We start from the raw sequence: 26460 nt of genomic DNA on the forward strand, positions 1-26460 counted from the left end.
CTTGAGGGCTTGGGCGGACATGGCCTTGCAGTGGACACAAGTGCCATGGATGTGTGTCTCGCCCAGGCAGAGGACACACTTGTCGTGGCCATCGGCTCTGGGGATTTTAACCCCGCACTTAGTGCATTGCTTGAAAGAGGCCATGGTAAGAAGTCCGTTACCAGTCCGAGTCAAGCCAAAAATGAGAAGTCATCCGTCCAAGGGAAGTCCGAAAGAATGGTCAGTGAATTTCCAAAAGGTCAAAGCCGGAGATTCCAAGTAGAAGAGCAAGCAAAAGCTAGCGAAGTTCCTCAAGCTGCTTAGCGCGGCGGAATGAAGGAACTGAGGAAGAGTGGGCCACCAGGGGCCTTATATACGGGTGGGCGGGGCTACCACCAAAAAGTTGCAGAAAGATACATTGCTTTCTGCCTAGAGATTCTAGAAGTTTCCGAGGATTGCTGCGCAGGCGCAGAGTAAACCCATTTGTGTGATTCGCAGAGACCACAAAGAAGAAACACAAAATACATTGGTCAGCTCTGTGGAAGACAGCATTCGAACTAACAACTAGACAAAAGTCAGCTGTCCTCTGCTAGTTCCTGATTATGGAAAGGTAATTTATTGCCTGCCTGATTAACTGCAATGGTATCAATCTGATGCTACTTCTTCCTTGTTAGGCAGAGTGGCATTAAACCGAAGGACAGCAACATAAGGGTAGATTTGCAGTTATAAAATCTCCTTTGGTGGGAAAACTCTTGCTTTAATATCATCACATCTTCACCCCAGGAGAAAGATGACTACCGGGGGTAGCAGCTACAACTGGCAAAAGTCATGTTCAATTTCTCACTATGGTTAGAATTCCAGAGATCTTTATGTATTTCTCTCACAGACATAACTGAAGCCATTTTGGCTGACTAGGCAGTACAAATATATTAACAACAACACTTCAATTTGAATTAGAAAGTTACAGTGGGCCTTGATGTCCACTGAAGATTGGCTTCAGAACCCCCGGGGATACCAAAATCCATGGATACTCAAGTCCCACTAAATACAATGGCATAGTAAAATAATGTTCCACATATAAAATTGCAAAATTGAAGTTTGCTTCTTGGAATTTATATTTGTTTTCAATATTTTCAAGTCATGGATACTTGAATCTGCAGATAAAGAATTCATGGATATGGATGGCCAATTGTAATACATAGTTTGATATCCATCACACATGATAAACTTTATGTGGATATCACCTCCATCATGTAAGAGAATAGGTCATAACATTTGTCTAACTAAACTCATCAATTTCCTCCTTGGATTTAATCTCAAATTTAGTAAATTTCAAATGAATAAAAGTTACCTAGAATAGTGAGATGGGCTCTGGCAGTATCTTTATCAAGCTCTGTGCTGGCAACACAGGTGTAGTATCCTTGATCTTTTTCTGACACTCCATATATTGTCAGGCCATCTTCTTCTTTCTTTATCCTTTCAGAGAGAGAACAATTGAAATAAAAAAATCTGGGAAATCTCTCTCCGACTCCTGACCACATAGTTTGCTGAAGCCAGTGGCAGGTCCAGCACTAATGAGTACAATAATGCAGATGATAAATTAAACAATGTTTCACAATTGCATGGATGAATTTTGTAGTGAATAAATGTGCTTTAAGTTCCACTACAGTATATTCTTCCCTAATTGCTAATATTAGTCCATGCTACATATGGATGAATCCATCTATTTCTGTCCCCATGACCAGAGTCTCACCACAGCCAGTTTCTAAGTTATGTCAAAGTAAATGGGAGAGGCAAGGAGGAGAGGGTTCTGTTGTACTGGCACTGCAACTTCACCATGAGATTGTATCTCCAGCTGGAGGAGTATTTTCTTTTTGTAAAGGGTTGAAGACCCCCTTTAATGTGCTGCATTAAGCTGCTGAGATTAAACTGTGATGAGCAGCAACTGGTGGGATAGTGGCAATTATATCTTTAGTATGTCATAGTTTCTAAAATTACTTTGTCCTTGATTGTATATTTTTGTTTTCCACCATTTGGCAAAAAGGGTATTTTAAATAAATGTGTTTTTGGTTTTTTTTTACTACAGTGAGCCCTTGCCATACGCGGGCGCCTTATAGGTGGCTTTCAGCATACGCTGAAGCCGCATGGGAAACGGGAGAATGCCCGGTGCACATGCCCCATAATATTCAATGGGGCTCGCGAATGGTGCGTGTGGCTGTGGGGTGCACGCGCAGCCGCACGGCAAGCACAAGCCCCATTGGATATAATGGGGCTCAAGCATACCATTTTTTGCTTTATACGAGAGGGTCCGGAACAGATCCCCCCACATAAAGCAAGGGCCCACTCAACAACTACTACTATTATTACTATATTGGACTTAGGCCTTTTATATATTTGAGAATAAAGTGGGCATTTTGGACCATAGTTCATCCTAAATTATACATATGGTATACATTTTAATCTAAAATGTGCATTTTATGTGCATTTTATTACTTTTCCAAGTTCAGAACTATAACATAAAATTTGTAAAAGTGCAAAAATGGAAATACTGCTAGCATCCAATTGCCTTATCAGTCTGGGTAGTATGAATCAGGCTGGATTCCTAAAAAAATGAAAACTGAATAAAATCCTTGTGCTTCCTTAGTCTATACCAGTTTTGATTGTGTTTTATCGGACCAGGATAATATTTAAAGTTCCTTGTAGCCTTGGGACATTAACATGATTTAACTCACTCACTCACTCACTCACTCACAACTCTACTTTTTTTCTATAAATGATTATGTTCCTCCATGTACAAGTACCCAGAATATTACAGACAGTAATATATGAAAACTGATTCTACAGGAAAAATAAGCATACCCTAAATATGCTTTACCAGCTGGGAATATTTTTTACAGGTGTAGCTCTAGTCACGATCGGGCTGTGATCAGCCTGAGACTATGGGAACCGCATGGTCTGCCTCCGTGGTCTCAAATGGGCCACCAGCAGGAGCAGATTTTGTACGCTCTTTTTTTTGGGGGGGGGCTTTGGGCCACCTTTGGCTGCCTCAGAGCAGTTTCCGGGTGTTTTGGGGGCATGTATCATCTGGATGCCATGCCCCCAAAGTGATTTTTTTGGCCCGTCTGTTTTGGGCCTAAGTCTCATAAGCAACACCCATTTCTTTTCTTGAAGGAGAGGAAACCTCTATAACTGGGAAAAGATATTTCACTTTCACCACAGCCATGGACAATTCTTTTGTCTGAAAATTCTGCAGTTACTGGAACTGACAGCTGTGCTTAATAACATATTATAGTGGTCTGGACAGGAAAAGATCCATTCTGCATGTCAATAACTTAGATAAAATGTGTTTAAACCCTACTACATAGTGTCTTTTAAAAATATGGCTTCATAAAATAAATTACATGTTCATAGCCACAGAGAAACTATTTTTCAAAGTTAAAGTAAAGTTAAAAAGGTGTGCCGGTGACCTCTGATCATGATCCCTTTCCTTCAAAATATTTTAAGTTTTTATTTCTACCAACAGATAACAAATAGTGCCATTGGCGCATTACAGACAGGCCCACGAGGCGCTGTCATTACGCGTGAGGGGCGGCACTTCCTGATGCACCTTGCTCCTCGCACGTAATGACTATGTCAAAATGGCGGTGGCTGTTCCACACGGCCGCCGCCATTTTGACATAGCAGACGCTCTGCGTCCGCACATTGCGCCCCGCAAGTGACGCCGCGAGTGCGCGACTAGCGCCTCGCGGCGTCTCTTTTGGGGCCCAGGAAGGAGCGCGATTTTTGTGCTCCTTCTCTGCAGCATTCGGGAACTGCACCGTTTGGCTGCTGCGGTTCCCGGACGCTGCAACCAGTGGCGGCGGCAGACGGCCGCTTCTCGGCAGTCTGTAACGGGCCATTGTTATCTTTCCTCCATCTATTACTTTGGCTATGCCAGAGTAAGTAATTTAACTGTTCTGTATATCTTATTTTTTACGAACAATATGTCAACAATTGCCATACCAAATTTATTTCTACCTCAGAACTTTAAGTTTATGAAAATGTTGTAAAATATACATATTCAAATGGTGGAAGAGGACCCTACTGACTGTCAAATATTAGGTAACATATACTAGGTAAATCTATGTCTCAGATAGAAAATGAGTGGACTTAGGAGACCTTCTGTGTGTCATCTGACTTTTGCTTCTGGGAAATTTAAGGCACATGCTGAGCTATTTGGTAGGCTATAGAAACCATGATTTTGATGGAGGGGGCAGTGCTCAGGGATGACATAATCCCGCTATCCTCATCTTTGCTATCACACCCCATAGCCCACCAATCACATTTTAAATGAATGTGAAATTGTATGCATCAGGATGCATGTGTTTGAAGGAAGGAAGGGAGACCAGTATCAACCTAGGCCTCTCTTGTTATCCTCAACCAGCTCATCACTGCATACAGCCTGTGAAGGTTGTGAATCCCTGATCAAGTAAAGGGTTTAATCTGAACAGCAGCACCTAACAGGGTTCACACATCATGTGTTTCTTTTCAGCTAAAATGCCAGGAACAGAACTTGGCACATTCTGCATGCAGAGCATGAGCTCTATCACTGAACTATGGTCTTCTTCCCTTGTTCACATAGTCCCCTTTACGCAGGGCAATAGGTATCAGTACAGGACATCTAGATGGAAAAATTATTTATTAATTCTTTTTTATGCAATGGAGATGTAAAAAGGATATAGCTTTGAGAAACAGAATACCTAAGATAATAAGGATGTCACAGACCTGCTTCCTAAGTACAGAGGAACATCGTCCTTGAGCCAGGAGACTGTAAGTCTTAGAGTGGGATCATGCCGTATCCGACACACTAATTGAACTGTGGAACCTTTCTTTGGTACAGCATCTTTCGGCCCATCTACTATCCTAGTTGGATCTGCAAAAGTTACAAAGTTATCAGTCCTAAGGATATCATTATGGAGACTACACAATCTTAGCAGGGATCTCAATCACAATTTTTGTTAAAGAAAATCACTATCACTTTATGCAACCAGAACTTGTCAGAACTGTCAATTTTCTGAATTGCCCCAGTTTTCTAGCTTTAATGCTATCCAGTACTTACAGCTATATGTTGAATAATCATAACCTCTGATGTTACGTTTTAATGCACATTGTGGTATCTGAGAACTGTATGTTTATGCTAAGATCAGTGAAATAGATGGTAGTGTAAAGAAAAAAATCTTACGAACAATTTATGAGGCAAGAACTAACTGAATTTAGGCCTGGTACAGACGGGCCCTTTGCGGCGTGCCCATGACGTGCTAGGGTTGCTTGGGGGTGAGGCGTGCACACGCTCCGCAACTGTAGCACATCATGGGTACGCCGCAGCTGCGCAGCATCCCAACGTGCTTTGGCATGGCCTAAGTGCACTGCAAAAAAGGAGCCACCCATGCCCTTTCTTGCTGCGCAGCAGTGCTGCACAATTTGGTTGCTACAGTGCTGCTGCAGCACAAGGAAAGGCGCCTCCCCAGTGCCTCTTTTTGGCACTCTGTACCGCGCCTTAGATAAGTATAGCATACATTTCCTGCTCCACCATGATGTTCCTTCAGTGTTCTCAGCATCTGCTTCTCATGAGGCAGGAAAGCTCTATGTAGACTATTTGCCCATTCACCTCTTTCCCTTTATGTCTATTCTCTTGTCTCTCTCTCTTTTCCTTTCATCCTTTTCATTCTTTTTTGTACTTTCCTGCTCAATCCACCCTAACTACTTCTTTCAATTTTTTCTTTATTCTGCCCTCTTCATGCTGCAGCTGACAACAAAATAATGTAGAAAGAGCCAAGCAGGAGCATGCCAAACATCTAACTAGTGCAGCATCTCTTCATACAGTGATCAACCAAAAACAACTATGGAAGACCTACAAGCAGGACAGGAGTGTAATGGTGCCTCCTGTTTATCTTCCCCATCAACTGGTACTGAAAGGGTAATTCCTCTTATAGGGAGGCAATATATAGCCACCATGGAGTAGCAGTAGCCATTGATAGTTTCATTCTCTATTTGTCTAATACTTTTTGAAAGCTTTCCATTACTATATTCTGTGGAATCAGTTTCATTGTGTAAGTAAGTGCAGTCACATTTGCGGCTTTGACACTCGCGGTTTTGATTATTCGCAAGTTCACAGCTGTGTGAACACACACACTCCTCCTCCTCCCTCCTGGGCTTTTCCCTTTGGGAGGAAAAGAGCCTTGAAGGGAGGGAGCAGCCAGGAAGGGTGCACATGCCAAACCCATGCCTTTCCCAGTGGGGTAGCCCCCTTCCTAAGGCAGCTATGCCACCTGGAAAAAAAAAAGGGGGGGGGAGGATTGATCCCCGGCCTCTTTTCCACTGGGTTAGCTGCCTGGAGAAGACAGCTATCCCATCAGGAAAGGGGTGGGGAGCCAATTAAAGGGATGGGAGGGCAGGGGAAGAAGAGGAGCACATGAGCCTGCTACTCTTCCCCTACTCACCCATCCCTTTAACTGGCTTCCATGGGGGTGTGGGGTGGTTATTTGTGTTTTTTCCACATTCACGGGGGTCCTGTTTCCCTAACCATCACAAATGTAGAGGGCCGACTGTATTTCCTTTTCTCTGTTTTGAATCATTCACTGTTCTAATAACTAATTCCAGAATCCAGTATTACAGGAGAAAGAGAAAACCTTCCCATTTACATTTTTAACACTGAGCTTAATACTCTACATCCATTTCATGTAACCTCTTACTTGCCTTTTTTTAAAGCCAAAGAACACCAAACATTGACATTCTCCATAAGGGAGCTATCCAAGGCCCCTGGTCATTTTGGTTGCACTTCTCTCTACTCAAACTTTACAATACCATTTTTGAAGAGTGGAAATCAGGACAGTACATAGTTTTCCAAAACAACTGCATCACAAATTTGTATCAATGTATTATGGCACTGTCAGTTCTGTTTTAGAGACTCTATCAATCCTTACAAGGATTGACTAATTAGATGGTGAAACAGACCAAATGACAGATTCTTCCTTCTGATGTGAAAGGTCCAAGGTCCAGATGCCATAGTATTTCTATTTCTGTGGACAAGGTGAAATACCCTCTGTAGTTTCCCATAATTAGAGAAATAAGTAGATTGGGAAGTACTGCATTTTGGAAGTTGGTTCTTCATTGCCAGGCTGGAATCAGGAAATGACAGTGATCCAGAATCATGCCAAAAGTAACTTTAGCCTGATTGTAACAATTATTGTTGCTTTCTGTTCTGGTCATAGTTTGAGGGAGTTTACTGAAGAGTATAGCTTCTTAATTTCAGATTCCCAAGCATAGACCTGTTGCCATGGAAAGCAACATCTGGATACAGAAGTTTCCACTATCTGGAGGATACTTGCTTTGGTTAAACAAAAGACATCTTACCTTTTATTTCCAAGCGAACCTGGTTCTGCGCTTTGCCCAGAAGATTGGTGGCCACACAAGTGTAAGTTCCTTGGTCTTCCTTTCGAGCCCTGATAATTTCCAAAGTCCCATTCTCATGTGCTTTATAGTTGCCACCATGCAATGTACTTCCCTGGCCATTCTTAAACCTCACAACAACAGAAGAAAAAGATCGTAAGAGGGAAGTAGAATAACATGCAGGTAATTTAAAATATGTTTAAAATGTTTCTGTATATCAAAAACTAGAACCTAAAATGATTCAATCTCTTTCTCCATATCACCCTCTCTCAGTTGTCACACACTCTTTTCCAACAAGCTACAGCAATTAATAACAATTAATAAAATGCAAATTGAACATTATATAATCTCTGATAGCATATTCTTATGAATTTTTACTCAGAAGTGCTGAGTTCAGTGGGGCATATCCACATGTATGTGTGTATAGGACTGCAGTGTAAGGTACTTACAATGATAATCCTCAAACCAATATAATCCACTCTAGCTGTATTCTCTCTTAATTTAACTTACTGGGAGATCTAGGTAAGTGAATAATCCAGTCCCTTGCCTACTTCCACCTCAGATTTTACAAGGCTATGCCACAGTGAGTTTATGTTAACCACTATTTATAAAATTATATAACCAATAAGTGTCCAGAAATCTTATAATATGCGAATATTGCCACTATACATGTCTATAGTCTGCCATTTCTTGTCACCTGTTCTATCACTTAAATAATTTTGTAGCCTCTCAGATGTTAACTGACTCAGTGATGTTTTACAAATGTTTTCTGTGATAGTTACAGAAGACGATATAACTGAAATTGATATGAAAACAAAGCTTCATTTATATATTTTTGAAAATGGTCTTGGGATATATATGGGAATTCACCAGGCAGTCCAGCTCCATCAGGGCCAGCCTGAAGGAAGGAGACTCCGCCCTCCATAACTGCCAGCCGCTGGCCTGAGAGGGATTGATCAGGCAGGTCCAGCTCCATCAGGGCCAGCCTGAAGGAAGGAGACACTCCATCCCTCCATAACTGCCATCTGCCGCCTGAGAGGAGTTCACCAGGCAGGTCCAGCTCCATCAGGGCCAGCCTGAAAAGGAGACTCCGCCCTCCATAACCCATCTGCCAGCCGAGAGGGAATTCACCAGGCAGGTCCAGCTTCCATCAGGCCAGCCTGAAGGAGGAGACTCCCCCCCATAACTACCATCCGTCGGCCTGAGAGGGAATTCACCAGGCAGGTCCAGCTCCATCAGGACTAGACCTGAAGGAAGGAAGACTCCGCCCTCCATAACTGCCATTCACTGGCCTGAGAGGGAGTTCATGGCAGGTCCAGCTCCATCAGGGCCAGCCTGAAGGAAGGAGACTCCGCCCTCCATAACTGCCATCTGCCAGCCTGAGAGGGAAGTCACCAGGCAGGTCCAGCTCCATCAGGACTAGCCTGAAGGAAGGAGACTCCGCCCTCCATAACTGCCATTCGCTGGCCTGAGAGGGAGTTCACCAGGCAGGTCCAGCTCCATTAGGACTAGCCTGAAGGAAGGAGACTCCGCCCTCCATAACTGCCATCCGTCAGCCTGAGAGGAAGTTCACCAGGCAGGTCCAGCTCCATCAGGACTAGCCTGAAGGAAGGAGACTCCGTTCTCCATAACTGCCATTCGCCGGCCTGAGAGGGAGTTCGCCAGGCAGGTCCAGCTCCATCAGGACTAGCCTGAAGGAAGGAGACTCCGCCCTCCATAACTGCCATCCGTCGGCCTGAGAGGGAGTTCACCAGGCAGGTCCAGCTCCATCAGGACTAGCCTGGAAGAAGGAAGAGCTCCAATCCATCTGCCTTGGTCCAGGCCTCAGAGGGAGAGAAGAACCACTGGATCTCATCCCCTTTCCCTCCACCATTCCCTTCTCCTTTTGTTTCGTGTCTTTTAGATTGTACGCCTGATGGCAGGGAACTGTCTGATTAAAAATAATAATTGTAAGCCGCCCTGAGAGCCATTAGAGCTGAAGGGCGGGATATAAATACCTAAATAAATAAATAAATAAAATAGAAATATATCACTCACTGAAATCCATGGGTTTTAAACTGCTCACATCTAAGGTTATCACAGCTTAGGATCTACTCTAAAAATGGTTAATCTTGATCCAACTAGCTGGTTTATATAACAGCTATCCTTGTATTCTAAAGTATCTTAATTTATGATTACTTGCCAAGAATTCTTCTTTGTCGAATGAGGTGATATCAAGTTATCAACTGATTTCAGAACTTCTATCTCTACCAAAAAGATGTTGTGATTTAACAATAAAAAGTCATACCATCGTAATGTAGGAATTGGAGACCCGAAGAATGGACAGTTAAGGAGAGTACGGTTGTTGAGAATCACTTTGATCAGCTGGTTGCGAGGGGCTAGGATCCGAGGAGTAACATCTGAAAAAGACAATATTATTGCCTGTAAACTAGTCAGAACTTTCATTTTGGTGCAGAGAAAATTGCAAATTTGTTTTTATTTCTCCATTTTAGATTGCTTAGCATTTGCTCTTGGTTTTGTACTACACGTGTCTGCTAATGAAATGAAGCAGTATTAAAAAAAACACCTAGAACTGGTTCTAAAAATAAGACCTACGTGGTATTTAATTTTCATGGATCACAGTTTAGTGAAACAATTGCTATTCCTTGCTGTAATACTGCTTGTTCGACGAAACACTATAATTTTAAGGAATATGTTTTGTACATTGCTTTACTGTTCATTACTTTTTTTCTAAATAAAAGCTTAGAAATTAGTGGCTTGAAATTTCAGTCCTTTCCCCCTCCTGCCCATCACATGAAGCTTTCCTTTTCGTTGTGGTTATTTGCCATGATGTTGGCTTTGACTTATGGTGACCCTATTAATAAGAGGCCTCCAGGAGCCCGTCATCAACAGTTCTGCTCAACTCTTGCAAACTCAGGGTCGTGTCTACCTTGCTTGAAATCAATCTCTATTTTCTATTTAAAGTTCATCTCATTCCTACTTGCAGTCTTTCTAATTGTACATATGTCTTTCTAATTGTACATATTCACCATGGAATACTTTTTTATTTCTATTGCATTTCATTTTAGTTAAGCTTCAGCCTTTCTTGTCCTTGTGCCCCTTGTTATCATCTGAACATGTATTTTCACCATGCATACTGTATATTGCACCTTGCTCACGTTATCTCCAGATGTGCTGGAGTACAACTCCCATCATCCTCACCTAGAGAATGGCTAAAGACTGCTTACTGAGAGAATCCTCTTGTATTTTTTTTAGTAGTTTACTTTCTCAGTACAGAGTTTTAGATCTTTGCCTGTTCATCCTCACATGTGAGGATGAGTGGTTATGGTTGTTTTCTCCTTTTGCTGGAGAAAACGAATATTCCTTCACAGTGTTCTCCCTGTAGCTGAATGTCTTGAAGTGTTATGGAGGAATTATTGTGTGGAGAAAAAACACATGGGGTGTTTGTTGTTGTTTTTAAGAGAAGTCTGTTTAATGCACAAAAACCAAGATTCCTAGCCAGGAAATAGTGTTTTTGATTCAGGAATTCCATTTTTCTCCACACAATATTTGGGGATGTTCAAATATCGGGGAGAAAAATGCACAAAATCCTCACTGATCTATTTCATGGGATTTCTTGATTGTTAGGAAACCTGCTTTTCAACCTGTTAATGAATTATTATAAATAGTCTTTCCATCCCTACCTCAATGATTTTGCATTTATTCCTTTCTAAAATACTTTCAGGGAAGAGAAAGAAAGTACACCATCTAAAGCCTGTTGTGACGAATTTAACAACTTCTTTGCGGATAAAATCTCTCGGATAAGGGCTGATCTTGATGCCAGCATTAGTTCAGAATCTAGAGTAGAGGTGTCCGGAGCTTCCGTGGACTTGGTTAAACTGGATCACTTTGAGTCTGTCTGTACCGAGGATGTGGACAGGATTCTGCGAAGTGTTAGGAAGACGACTTGCTCTCTCGATCAAGGGGGAACGCTTGTGACTAGTATGTTACACTGAATTATCAATACATCTTTCAGGGATGGGCAATTTCCATCTGCATTAAAGACGGCCATAGTAAAACCTCTATTAAAAAAGCCCTCCCTTGACCCCCTAATTCGGAATAATTATCGGCCTGTCTCGCTGCTGCCATTTTTAGGGAAGGTGATCGAGAGGGCAGTCGCCTTTCAGCTTCAGGGACTCCTGGATGAAACGGATTATCTCGACCCATTTCAACCCGGGTTCTGGGCGGGCTATGGAGTTGAGACTGCCATGGTTGCCTTAGTTGATGATCTCCGTCTGGGCATGGACAGGGGAAGCGTGTCCCTGTTAGTGCTTTTGGACATCTCAGCGGCCTTCGATACCATCGACCATGGTATCCTTCTGGATCGCCTGAGAGAGTTAGGTATCGAGGGCTCTGCTTTGCAGTGGTTCCGTTCCTACCTCTCGGGCAGATTCCAGATGGTGGAGCTGGGGGACTGTCATTCCGACAAGAGGGCCCTTACATCTGGGGTCCCTCAGGGAGCGAGTTTGTCTCCTATGCTATTTAACATTTACTTGAAGCCGCTGGGAGAGATCATCCGGAGACATGGGGCGCGGTGTTATCAGTACGCTGATGACACCCAAATAGTCTTCTCTATGTCTCCGACTGATGCAGTAACTAAGGATGGCATCTCTCCTCTTGATCCCTGCTTGGAGTCGGTAATGGGCTGGATGAGGGAAAACAGACTCAGTGTGAATCCAGAGAAAACGGAAGTACTGGTGATAGGTTCTCCTGGTCCAGGTAAGAAAGTTTTTCTACCTGTCCTGAATGGGGTCACGCTCCCTGTGAAGGACTCAGTTCGCAGTTTGGGGGTGCTCCTTGACTCGTCGCTCCACCTTACATCTCAGGTGGATGCAACGGTTAGGAGCACCTGTTATCAGCTTCGGCTGATACGCCAACTGCGACCCTTCTTGGACCGGGGGGACCTTGAAACTGTTGTACATGCTCTGGTAACCTCTCGACTAGATTTTTGTAATGCGCTTTACATGGGGCAACCCTTGTACCAATCTCGGAAGCTTCAATTAGTGCAGAATATGGCAGCAAGGCTGGTCACTGGTTGCTCCAGGGCCAGCCATATAACACCTGTTCTGAAAGATCTCCATTGGCTGCCTATTCGCTTCCGGGCCGAATACAAGGTGTTGGTTATCACCTATAAAGCCCTATATGGCTTGGGCCCAGGGTACTTGGAGGACCGCCTCTCCCCATATAGTCCGCCCCACACTCTTAAATCAGGAGAAAGACATCTGTTGACGGTTCCAGATGTCCGCTATGCTGTTACGAGGAGGGCTTATTCTGTCTCAGCCCCTAGATTCTGGAACGCACTCCCTAATGAGCTCCGCATGTCCACTTCCCTTGACGTTTTCAAGAAAAAACTGGAAGACTTACCTTTTTCGTCAGGCATTCCCCCCATGAACGTTGGTGTTATTTTTCTCCCCCTGAATGTGACATTTTTCCATTCTGTCAGCCTTGTAATTGTATTGTTGTTTTTATCTTGTTATTTTATTGTATATTGTGTTTTTAAATTGTTTTTACTATGCTGTAAACAGCTATGATCCATGGAATAGCGATATATAAATAAATTTTATTATTATTTTATTATTATTACACATCTCCCCATAACATGGACAGACTTCTAAAACCAATTAAATATATCTAAGTTTATCTGAGGAGCCAGCGTAGTGTAGTGATTTAAGCATTGGACTATGACTCTAGAGCTCAGGGTTGAAATCCCGTCTCAGCCATGAGAACTCATTGGGTGAACCTGGACAAGTCACACTCTCTCAACCTCAAAGGATGGCAATGGTAAAGCCCCTCTGAAGAAACTTGCCAAGAAAACCCACAAGTCTCCATAAGTTGGAAATGACTTGAAGGCACTCAACAACAACAACAAGGGATATCTGAGGATGAATTAATTTTAACACCTGTTGGATTTCCAACAATTTCAAAGGATACACATGCTACCAAAGGTTTTCTGTAGAGCTTTGAATTAGGCATATGGCACAGTTCTCCATGAGAGTATCCCATTTCATATTTGCATGAATTGCATCTTTTGAGACAGGAGACTCTCACGGACAACATATGCCTAATTTGATGCACTACAGAAAAATATATGAATGATTAAATGTCATGAATAGTGAAACATCCACAATAGCCTTTGTATATTTTTTTCAGCATCCAGGATACAGAATATGTTTATTATAAACCTGATCCATCCTATTTACAGATACTGGACGATTCTTTGGTAATAGGATAATTACTCTGTGGTTATCACAGCTTTGCTTTGCCACTGAGAAAGACTTATATCAAAGCGCGATTGGATGTTAACATATTTTCTCTTTTCCATGCATATTTACAATGTATTACATTGTTTATACACTGTATATTTTGATATAACGGAAGCTAAACTCCTCCTACCAATTTCTTTGTCATTGCACTATTTGAATGTATTTTAGACATTAACATTATTTTTATGTTTTATTTAATTAATAATTTTTCCAAGACCTTTCTGTTTCTTTTGTTGTCATATGAATGGTGAAAGGACAATATCTAAGGGAGAGGGTGAATGCTGCTCAGACAAGTAATACTTCACATAAATTTTGCAGAGTCACAAGAATGACTGTACCACATGCAGATATGTGAAAGTCTCTCAGTGCTTTTCTTTTTGACTGGACTCAAAAGGTTACTTTCTTCTATAAGCAAATGTACACTCACATAAGTATTTTTGAGATTTTAATCAGTGTATGATTAAGGAAATAGAAATCATGACTCAATTATCACTTCTAATTACCAACAATCTGAAATATCATATATACTCATACTCAATCTTACTCAAAAATTGACCCAGGAAACCTTAGTTGACTTATCTACAGGTCAATGTAAGTACTGTACTTTAAGTTTTATATATAAAAAAATGAACCATTCTCTGGTGAAAGGGAAGAATGTAATCTGTCCTGGAAGTACTGACCCCCTCTATTCTCTCATCCATCCAGCCTTTATTATGAGCACAGTTATGCCTGATGGAATTTTGCAAGTTCTTTGGCATTGTTTTCCTTTGTTTCATCTTATAATTTTAAAGTATCTTTAAGATCATTGGTATGTACAGATGTCAGGAGCTCAACTGTCCTATTCAATGCTTACCCAACACACTGACAAAGGCATTGGCTAACAGGTACCCATGCTCATTGGAAGCGTTGCACTGATACACAGCACTACTGCCACTTTGGATGTCTCGAAACATAACAGTGTCTCCAGTTACTTCACGACTTGGATTGGGAGCAGAACCTTTGAGAAAGATAGACAGATGTTAAGAGACAGTGCAGCTTTCATCATTGCCAGTAAATCCTATGTGCAAGGGAAATATCATGGATAAAAAAGTTTCCTCTATGTGGATTTCTACATAAACATTAGATTTGTAAAGACAAAACCCATCATTTTGAATTAGTATTTGTAGCACATTTGGTCCAACCATAGGCAAATAGCATCTTGTTTTATGGAAACTTCTGATTCAACTCTATTTTGACACCTTTTCTTATTTCTGTGGTATGTTGCTGAGGCTATATGTTTAAGAAATAAAAAGTCACCATTTACCTTTGAGAGCATAAGAAATGATGTTGAAGTAGCAAAATGTACATGTCTACAGATGTGTAGGGGGCATGCTACGTAACAAGGAAAGAAACTATGGCCTGTTACAGACTGCCGAGAAGCGGTGGTCTGCTGCCGCCGCCGGTTACAATGTCCAGGAACCGCAGCAGCCAAATGGCGCGGTTCCCGGACGCTGCAGAGTAGCGCAAAAATTGCGCTCCTTCCTGGGCCCCGGAAGAGACGCCGCAAGGTGTTAGTCGTGCACTCGCGGCGTCACTTCCGGGGCGTGACGTGCGGACGCAGAGCGTCTGCTACGTCAAGATGGCGGCGGCCGTGTGGAACGGCCGCCACCATTTGTTACGGACTCAGTCCGTGGTAGGGTTAGGGGCGTCTGGAAGAGACACCCCTTTCTAACCCTAGCACGGACTGATTCCGTCCTAGGGAGCCTGTGTGAAACGGACCTATGATTGCCTTCCCTTCAGTTACACAATGATAAGTGGCTTGTGTCTCGGTTAACCTCATTGTCAAACTAGAAAACTGGATAAAGGGAAGAAAGCCTGATTGCATACGTAGTAATGGGCTAGGTCAATGGTCTGGCTTTGTTTACTGGTATATTCAAGGACAATAAAAACGCTTCCTTTTGGTTTACTCAGAAATAAAGCCTAGACAACTGAATCACATTTTCTCGAAAGCATATTTAGGACTGTTACTTCCAATTAGCAACATTCTTCCTGAGTTTTGTGGCTTAGAAGTAGGGATGGTATGAGTGTGTGTGTCTGTACATGTGTACAATAGGCTCCTGCCACTTCCAGCTTTTCTTGATCTGCTTATCTCCCGTACATACTAATTCATTGGTAAAAGCTGTCAGTTTTCATGATTTTCGCCTTATTTTTACTTGTGAAATCTGGGAATAAAATATTAAAAAATCAAGATAAAGGACCTACCAAATGTCCATTGACCAGGGAGGAAGGAAATATCAGGGGTCCTTTCCCATAAAAAATGGGATGAAACTGGGCAGGTAGGATGTAAAGATAATACACTCTGAGCCCTCCAAACAGATCCCAAGCCAACAACCTGTAACACCTCCTTTTTAAAGTAATCAAGAGAGTGGACAGGGTTAGGGAAGTCCCTAAAATGTTGGTTCAAGCAATGAGCCAAGTTCTCCAGCCATGTATATCCTGACTGTTGCTTCCTTCAGTAGAAACAGGAACAATTTGCAGTGGCCAGAATGAGATGACAGTTGGCACTGCTTGTGTCACTGCTTGCTGGTGACTGAGTTTTCTGCAAAACATTGGAAACTAATTTTTCCTCTTTTTCAGATCTGTGCTTCTTTCTGGTACATTCCTCCAAAGCACTGCTGGGATGTGCACAGTATATGTGAACTGTGTTTTGGTTATTCACAGTATGAAAGCAGGTTGCAATCTCAATTCTAGTAAAAACTGAGTCTAACTCTGTATTTAACAACATTTTTGTCTGGACACCCCATAAAAAGGAGTGACGAATATAAAATCCAGGCAAAATACTTGAAGTGGAAACATCCATGGATACATTAAAAGGTAAAGGTATTTCCCATTGACAGTGAGTTGTATCCAACCATAGGGGGCAGTGCTCATCTCCGTTACTAAGCCAAAGAGTCAGCGTTGTCAGAGACTATTCCGTGATTATGTGGCCAGCATAAGTGCACAGAACGCTGTTTACTTCCCATCGGAGTGGTACCTATTTATCTACTTGCATTTGCATACTTTCAAACTGCTAGGTTGGCAGAAATAATATAATCGATACATTATAAACATGCAAACAGCAACCAGAGGTCTTCAGTAGGAACACCTAAATATACTCTGTCACAAAAAGAACTGAACACAGTCTTTTTGAATTCACTGTTAGGAACAAATCTACTGTTTAAATTGTGGTTAGGAATCCTGCACTCTAACCACTGGGCTACTCCTCAATCCACTGACCTCCACTGTTTGCACTCCAGCTACAAAAGGAATTTTTGGATTTAAAAAAGTTCACCCCCCCCCCCAAAGTACTTTCCAAAATCAGAGGTGGGTTTTCAAGCACTTCTGTTTTCATTTAAGGGGGCTGGCGCAGTTAGTGATAGAGCCCAACAGCAAAAAATTGGCTTTTGAAATTCTGGTGTTTGCTATGCCTGCTTTAAAAGTTTTAACATTTGCTTCAAAGAATTATGACTAATACATTAATGTGGTTACTGCTAAGATTATTGTTACTCAGAAATACCAGTATTTCCCTCATCACAATTATGGAGTCACAATACACACTTATCTTCTATTCACAACAGAAGTGCTTACTTTCAATAGGTTCTCCATTCACCAGCCACTGGATTAAAGGCTTGGGGTTACCATTGGCTCGGCAAACCAGTCTCCCATCTTCACCAGGAGCCAAAATTAGGTTCTCTGGTTCATCCAACCAGAAAGGAGCAGCTTTAAAATAAGAGAAGCAGACAACAAAGGACATGATAATGATTTCAACCAAACCATTCTGTTTTCCCTCAGTATATGTTATTTCAGTTAATGCTCATGTCATCAAAAGCTTATGTGGCAGGCAATAATGATGATGATGATGATGATGATGATGATGATGATGATGATATTATTTATTATTTATAAACCACTTTTCCAAATTTGATCAAAGCGGTGTACAACACAAAACAAAAATGTGAGACAATAAAACAAACCAATAACACATATCATCAATTAAAATTATATAAAAAGTTTACAAATATTAAAACCCAGAAAAAACACACTAGCTGGATCACCCAATTGCATATCAAGGGGAGAACAGAATGGAATCAAGACACATGGGGGAAAGCTTGTCGAAAAAGAAAGGTCTTAAGATTCTTCTTAAACATGTCAAGGGACGAGACAGAGCGGAGCTCGTCAGGAAGGGAGTTCCAGATTTGTGGGGCAAAGATAGAAAATGCCCTATGTGAAGACGAGGAATATCTTGTCTTCAGAACCCTCAACAAATGCTTCCCGACCAATCTGAGAGTGCGGGGCGGATTATATGGGGAGAGGCGGTCCTCTAAGTACCCTGGGCTTTATAGGTAATAACCAACACCTTGTATTGTGCCCGGAAGCGAATAGGCAGCAATGTAGATCTTGTAAAATAGGTGTTAAATGGTTAGTCCTGGGGCATCCAGTAACCAACCTTGCTGCCATATTCTGTACTAACTGAAGCTTCCGGGTTTGGTACAAGGGTTGCCCCATGTAGAGCGCATTACAGAAATCCAACCGAGAGGTTACCAGAGCATGTACAACCATTTCAAGGTCCCTCCAGCCCAGGTAGGGTCGCAGCTGGCATATCAGCCGAAGCTGGTAACAGACGCCTCTGACCGTCGCATCCACCTGAGATGTCAGGCGGAGCGACGAGTCCAGAAGCACCCCCAGACTGCGAACTGAGTCCTTCAGGGGAAGCGTGACCCCATTCAGGACAGGTGGTCAAATTTCCTTCCCCGGGCCAGGGGAACCAATCACGAGTACTTCCGTTTTCTCTGGATTCAGCCTGTTTTCCCTCATCCAGCCCATTACCAACTCCAGACAGGCATTTAGAGGAGAGATGCCATCCCTAGTTACTGCATCAGTTGGAGGCACAGAGAAACATATTTGGGTGTCATCAACATACTGATAACACCGCGCCCTGTGTCTCCAGATGATCTCGCCCAGCGGTTTCATGCAAATGTTAAATAGCATGGGAGACAAAATCGCTCCTTGAGGGACACCAGATGTTAGTTCCCTCTTATCGGAACGACAGTCCCCCAGCTGCACTATCTGGAATCTACCCGAGAGGTAGGAACGGAACCACTGAAGCGCAGTGCCCACAATTCCCAACTCTCTCAGGCGTTCCAGAAGGATACCACAGTCGATGGTATCGAAAGCCGCTGAGATGTCTAAAAGCACTAACAGGGACACGCTACCCCTGTCCATGCCCAGACGGAGATCATCGACTAAGGCGACCATGGCAGTCTCAACTCCATAGCCTGCCCGGAAGCCAGTTTGAAATGGGTCTAGAAAATCCGTTTCGTCCAAGATCGCTTGAAGCTGGAAAGCAACCGCTCTCTCGATCACCTTCCCCAAAAAAGGCAGCAACGAAACAGGCCAATAAAATATCATAAGTATATTAACAAATAGAAGTGACATTAAACAGATGTATTTTCAAATTTGGTTCTAATTTTGCAGAATGAATCACACCTGATGCACAATGAATCACACCTGAATATGACCAACATAAATATATACAAGAAAGCATGGGGTATTAAAGCATTTTTTAAAAAAACCTTTCAGTCTGACCTGAACTTCTCCTACTCTAGGAGCCTCAAATTTCTAGCAGAATCAAACTGCTTTTATAAAGGAGACAAAGGCTGTTACAGACTGCCAAAATATAGCTGCTTCGGGTCTCTTTGGAGGTATGCTATTTAAATGATGCATGTATCCTAAGAATCCAGAAGCTGCACCAAAGCTGCACTCCAGTGCTTAGGAATGGAGTGTGGCTTTGGCATGACCTCCAGACTCTTAGGACCCATGCATCATGGTAGCCAAGTTCAGAGAGAATTTTTTAGTCTAGATAGTGATAGTGTTCTGTTCTGTGTGCCACACAATCTATTTTTTCTCTTGAATAACTATGCATGGGCTCCAGAGAGGATGTAAATAATATTTTGCTTAGGGCTGCTGATTTCTAGATGTGCTGAGACCAAACAAGGCTCAGAATACACACTTGACACCTCTGAGCAGTAGGGCCCATTGACCATATTGCCTTCCCTTGCTTCTTGGTATATAGCAACAGTAAGCAGCCATATAAATTATCCACAATGTCCCACAACAACATTAGATTAGGTTCTCGCTGTACAATGGAAAATCTAAATGAGCATCTACTATTGCCACTTCCACCTAAATTCATGGCTAGATTATTCCTGATAAGGAGGAAACCAATGATTGGATACTTTGCCAAAGGTCCCCTCAAACATGAATATGGAAAAAGAAAAGGCAAGTTTGATATAATAACCAACAACTTAAATTTGCCCTACAGGCATCCAGTAGCACTAGACCAAAGTGGAATAAAGGGAATGTTGTGAGTAATAATTGCTGAGTGTCAAGAGGTGGTATTACAGCTGGAATATATGAAATAATTAGAATTCTCCTTTGAGAAGAGAGGGCAGGATTCACACTCCTGGCAGCAGCTGAACAGACAAGAGCAAAAGGAGATTTCTTGTATCCTTACACGTAAGAGATCCCTTACATTTTTTCTGAAGATAGTTCTTTTTTTAATATGAACATGCAACATAGTTTTATGTTTTACAAGCACAAATTTGGTAAATCTGGTGCAAGGAAATATGCTTTAATTACTGGATATGGCATGTAATAGGTGTACTTCCTACTGATGCAGGAATATGTTAAATATGAATGCTTCTTTAGGGAATTACATGGCGAGGACAAAACAATGATATAGCCCTTTTCCTTGACATCTAGATTTCTGCATGCCAGATGTGCAAGTCTTTTTTCTTAATTATTTGTGAGAGCATTCAGTAATGAAATCTCTCACTTGTAGTCTATCTAAGGTTCTAGAGTTAGATCAGGAACAGTTCTACCACATTACCTGCTATTTGTATTAATGAGTTGTTATTCCAATGAGTCACAGTTCCACATATAAATTGCCTCAGAGGGAATGCTGGGCCTGATCCCTTCCCCCCCTCACCATCCCCTTCTCCTTTTGTGTCGTGTCTTTTTAGATTGTAAGCCTGAGGGCAGGGAACCGTCTATTATCCCCTCTGTTGTAAGCCGCCCGGATTCCCAGTGATTGGGCGGCATATAAATAAATCCTATTATTATTATCATCTCAACTGCCCTTTGATTTCCCCTAAGCTTCAGCATACAAAAATATAAAATATCTGGGATGTGGTTGTTATTATTTGCATATCCAGGTGTCATTTTAGCAATCTGTGGCATTTGTATTGGACATGAATTGGATTCACATTCATTAGCAATTTGTGGCCTTTGTATTGGACATAAAATGGATTCACATTCATTAGAAATCTGTGGCCTTTGTATTGGACATAAAATGGATTCACATTTATTAATTTCTTATGTACACCAGTAGATCCATACACACACACAATCCAAAATTCAAAACAATCAAGCCATTTTCAGGCTATTTGCAGTTGCAGACAAAGACTTCTTGTACTGTTCCAAGAGAGCAAGCAAGTAATGACAGGTTTTATGTTCTCTCCACTACACAGAATAAAAATATATAGGCGACATGCTTAGACCACAAAGGACAAGTTTAGCCATCAAGATATATAGAAAAGAAGATTGCTTATCTTCAGTTGTTATAGTAGAAGAATTCTCAGACTGGTCTGTTCCAAACACACACTCTTCCCTGTCCTCCCCAAACCCATTTGAATTGTCTTTCATTTGCTAGTGGCTATATAAAGGTTAAGAATGGTATAGTAAATAGAACATACCCTTCACTCTCACCGAGATCGTGTGGCGGCTAATGCCCACTTTGTTGGAAGCTAAACAGAAGTATTCTCCAGAATCTTCCTCAGAAACATTGGCAATATGAAGAGCCTTATTGAAGTTCTCCAGTTTGGTCCTGCCTGCTGGGAGATCACCTCCTTTTTTGTGCCACACAATGTCTGGTGTTGGGCTATACGGAAAAAAAGAGAATGGAATGTGTGAATTTGATACGAAAATTCTTTAAAAGGAGATGTGCACTATAAAGGAATTCCCTGCAATTCTGTTTCATAATTTCAGTAACAGGTGAAGATATGTTTAGCGATGGGAGTCCATAATATAATAGTTAGAGGCATATATGTACAAGACTTTGTTTTAGTAAAAGACCTTCATCTGAGAACAGGGGTGGCTCTCTATATGCTGTTGAACTGCAAGTCCCAGCAACCTTAGCAATCATAATTAATTATTAGTAATGCTAGGAGCTGTAGCATAAGAATACTTGGAGAGCTACATGGTCTGAAACTCTTGAGAAAGCCATTACTACTCAAGAGTAGATAACATTGAATTTGAAGAATTAGTTACTTTGTAGGTCATGCAAAGTGGACATGTTCCATTACTGGCCACAACAACATTGCAGGTACAGGGACAGAAACTGGTGATATAGAAATCAACAAAGGGAAACCATAGGGCCTCTACATGTTTTGAATCACCTTCTACAATTTCCAGTCTAGGCACAGCCACTGCTTATGGAAGTTATAGTCCAAAACACACCTGGCAAGTCAAATATTCCCTGCTCCTAGTATAGTGAGCGATATTAACAGCTGTCCTGATTAGGGTCATTCTATTGCCATCCTACTGCTCCTGAAATGCTCTTTTAATCACATAACTGAAATTAATGAGTAATGTCATGATCCACTGAAATTCACAGCCTCAAACCTCCAATTTGAGTTGTGTTATTTTATATACCCAAGGGGGGCATCTTTTTATTTACCAGGCCTGTCATCAAGAGGAAAGAGTAGTTGATTTTCATTTTGCCCCCTTTAAAATCTGCAGGAAAAGTAAACGATCTTTCAGAAGCCCAGAGCTTGGACGAGCAAGGCAGAGAAAGGATTGACACACCATGGCTCCCTCGATCCCAAGTGGTACGTACACTCCTGAGGCAATGCATTCCAGCAAGAGGTCCTCCCCTCTCAGCACCATCTGACTGCTTAAGGTCCCAATGGGGTACATGAAGCTGGGGTGCCTTTCTGTGATACCTCGGGCTGAAATTAGGACATAAGGAAGAGAAAATACACATTTGTAAATCCTCCTTCTCACCAGGGCAATTAGGAATGGAGCTGTTGGAAATGAAAGACAGAATGCAAACATCTCACAAGACATAAACTGGAATGTCTTTCCAACACTCAAGACCCGTAGAACTCTTTAAAAAGGTTGGTGGACAATGCTGAAATGATACAATGCTTAAATGGAAAAAATCAGTCAAAGGCAGGAAGTGATATGAAATAGAAGAAATAATGATGTGAAACAAACCACTCTATTTACAGTGAGAACAGATTGATTTTTGTAACCAGTTATATGTGTTGACTTTGAAAGGGTGCATTTAATTTATCAAATTCTAGATTTCCTAATTTCTTACATATTGTACCCTTGTGTCCATGAAAGGATGCTACATATCCTTTCTTGAAGTTAAACATTCTCTGTCTTTCATTCAACTACATTTACCAAAACAGCACCTAAAAATTTCCTAATGGAAAAGCATGGAGGCTTCTCTTGAGAAAGTTAATGTTTTCTGCCAAACAAAGTGGGCGGTGAACTCACAAAGAATGGAGACATCTTGAATCTCAGAGGAAGTATCTTTTTGCATTGCTAATGGAATTCAAATTTTATCTGCTGAACTTTGGAAAGCTTTATCCCCAGGGCCACATGACCAGGACGAGGGGCCTGTTTGCATAGATAGTCCTTCACAAAACAACACAACAACAACACCTTGAGAAAATCTGGTCCACTGGCTAATATAGCCATTTTGTATTTTTCCCCTCCTGTATGATGTTTTAAACACCTTTGCCTGATAAAAAAGCCAGTGGAGCTTTGAAAGCTTACATCATGTATTTTGTGCATTTTGGTTGTCTGTATAAAGGTATCACTGGTTTGTGGATTTTGAATGTTATTGTACTTTGCTATATGGCCAACACAGCTACCCATGAACATGTTTCCTAGTTTTCAATAGGGTTTACTCTCTAGTAAATATGTTTAGGATTCCAGCCGAATGCACCTCTATTAGTTTACCATTGCTTTCTATGCTTCATTACTTCTGGGCAAACTTAGGTTATTGTATTAACCAAGAAGTAACTCCCATAAGTGAAAGCTTTAAATGTGCTGAGAGGAAATTAACACAGCTGTGAATTTTTTTTTTACTAAGAAGTAATGGTGTTTTTTTTAAAAAAAAATAAGAAATAAGGATCCACCACTGGGATGTAGTGGCTCAAGATGCTGACTCTGCTGATTGCAAGATTGGCAGGTTGGTAGTTCGAGGCGGGTGCTGCATGATGGGATGATCTCTCATCATTAGTCCCAGCTTCTGCCAACCTAGCAATTCGAAAGCATGCAAATGCAAGTAGATAAATAGGCACCACTCCAGTGGGAAGGTAAACAGCATTCTGTGCAATCATGCTTGCCACATGATCACAGAGTAGTTGCTGACAATGCTGGCTCTTCAGCCTAGTAACAGAAATGAGCACCGCTCCCTATGGTTAGACACAACTTGACAAACTTGTCAATGGGGAATAGCTTTACCTTTTTTTTAAAGAAATAAGACATTTGGATTGTATACAACAACAGTTCAACAATTCAGGTTAACCAAACTGGGTATATATTTGAGATCCAGCTTCACACTAAGCATGTAATGACACCATGTTCAACAGCTCTCCATATAAATCAAAATTATGAACTCAAACCTCACTGCTCTTTCACTGTCGTGAACTAAAATACCATATAGAAAATGTTCAGTCTGTTGATGCTAAGGATAGGCTTTTAATTGTACAGAAAAAAAGAGCAAGGCAAAAAGTTATCTCAAACAGGATTTCCTTCATTCCTTCAGTAGATGGAGCAGTTCCAGGCACAGAAGTCTTTGTGTAGATGAAGCTACACATCCAACACTGCAGTTAGTAGTGAAACTGTTCCATAACCAAGAGTTACATGTGCATATTGGAAATCATACGAAGTATCTGTAACAGCCCAAATGGGTATTAAAAATGTCTTTGGAATCCATTTTAGGAATGTAGCACTGAAAATAAATGGTTTAACAATATGAAACTGTCTTAACAGTTAAGACTCAAACTGCAAACTAGACGGATAATTCTGAATGTAGCTACATTCCTCAACTCCAGATTGGGATAATTATTACATCCAAAGACTCAATAAATTAAGGATATTTATTTATTTATTTATTTATGGTAAGAGGCCTTCCCTCAATATTCTGATTGCCATTGTGCTAGTATCTGAGGGAGGAAAATAGAGATAGCAGTTGGTGAAATTTATCCCCTCCCTTACAGGCATTCCCTTTTCTTTATGTTTTGTGCCTTTTTTAAAAAAACTGTAAACCTGAGTGAAGGGAGCTGTTAAATTAACAATTTGTAAGCTGCTCTGGGAGCCTTTTTTGGTTGAAGGATGGGATATAAATGCTCTAATTAGTATTTATTTATATAAAAAAGTATTTATCACTTTCCTCTCCACTACAACTCCAAGGAACAACAAATGAACAAAAACAGATCAACCTCAATTTTAAAACTCATCTTCAGTGTATCATTAACTGAATCTGTAGTTCATTTAGACAGGGATCCAAAGAAGTGAGAATGCCAGTATAGGCTTTTACAGTGATTCCCAAACTTGGTCCTCCAGAAGTTTTGAACTGCAGCTCCCAGAATTCGTGACTCTTGACTAAGCTTGGCCGGGATTTTTGAAGTTGAAGTCCAAAACATTTAATTGACTGATGCTTGGGAATACTTGGACTAGGACTTTTTAAATGGCAGTTTGTTTGGAGATTATCACATGAGTATGGGACAGGGACAGGATCACTCCCCCATCCTTATTCTGTCCTTGCCGGCATGAATGACAGCTGGAACAAAAGGCTTTCACACTGGCAGTACCAATCCTGTCATTTAAGTGGCACTGTGATAACAGGAAATTCTGTTAATACAAAATGCTGGCCAATGTTGCTTTAATGACAGGTTAATGATGGGTTATTGACAGAATCGGAGTAACTCCATGTGAAAGCATTTGGTGCCATTGCTGTTATTCACACTTCTCAGATGGGATAAGCACAAAAGACATATGAAAGTCCTTCCCGTGATTGTGTGGGAAGGATGCGACAATGGTGAGAGAGTGATGGGACATCCCTCATGTGATAATCTCCTTTGTTAGCTAGAAATCCTTCAGAAACTATATGAGTTTTCAACAGCAGATTTGGAGATAGAATCATAGAATCATAGAGTTGGAAGAGACCACTAGGGCCATCCAGTCCAACCCCTTGCCATGCAGGAAATCCAAATCAAAGCATCCCTGACAGATGGCCATCCAGCCTCTGTTTAAAGACCTCCAAGGAAGGAGACTCTATCACCCTCCGAGGGAGTGCATTCCATTGTCGAACAGCCCTAACTGTCAGGAAGTTCCTCCTAATGTTCAGGTGGAATCTCTTTTCCTGCAGCTTGCATCCATTGTTCCGGGTCCTGTTCTCTGGAGCAGCAGAAAACAAGCTTGCTCCCTCTTCAACATGACATCCTTTCAAATATTTAAACAGGGCTATCATATCACCTCTTAACCTTCTTTTCTCCAGGCTAAACATCCCCAGCTCTCTAAGTCGTTCCTCATAAGGCATGGTTTCCAGACCTTTCACCATTTTTGTCGCCCTCCTTTGGACACGCTCCAGTTTCTCAATGTCCTTTCTGAATTGTGGCGCCCAGAACTGGACACAATATTCCAGGTGGGGCCT

At 41.6% G+C, this 26460-nt stretch overlaps 1 protein-coding gene across 22 annotated transcripts in view; it reads right to left on the reverse strand.

The window, feature by feature from the left end:
* Positions 1-26460, reverse strand: part of NFASC (neurofascin) — a 275421-nt gene that overhangs the window by 86394 nt on the left and 162567 nt on the right. For all 22 annotated transcript variants that reach the window (XM_042462334.1, XM_042462336.1, XM_042462352.1 and 19 more), the window contains 8 exons: positions 22624-22735; positions 21482-21666; positions 17316-17447; positions 14563-14706; positions 9695-9806; positions 7372-7538; positions 4744-4891; positions 1331-1455 (listed from right to left, as the gene is read on the reverse strand). In XM_042462334.1, coding sequence (XP_042318268.1) covers positions 1331-1455; positions 4744-4891; positions 7372-7538; positions 9695-9806; positions 14563-14706; positions 17316-17447; positions 21482-21666; positions 22624-22735 — 1125 coding nt within the window. The remainder of the gene's footprint in view (positions 1-1330; positions 1456-4743; positions 4892-7371; positions 7539-9694; positions 9807-14562; positions 14707-17315; positions 17448-21481; positions 21667-22623; positions 22736-26460) is intronic.

This window comes from Sceloporus undulatus, chromosome 4, assembly GCF_019175285.1.
Source record: "Sceloporus undulatus isolate JIND9_A2432 ecotype Alabama chromosome 4, SceUnd_v1.1, whole genome shotgun sequence".
Lineage (NCBI taxonomy): Eukaryota > Metazoa > Chordata > Lepidosauria > Squamata > Phrynosomatidae > Sceloporus > Sceloporus undulatus.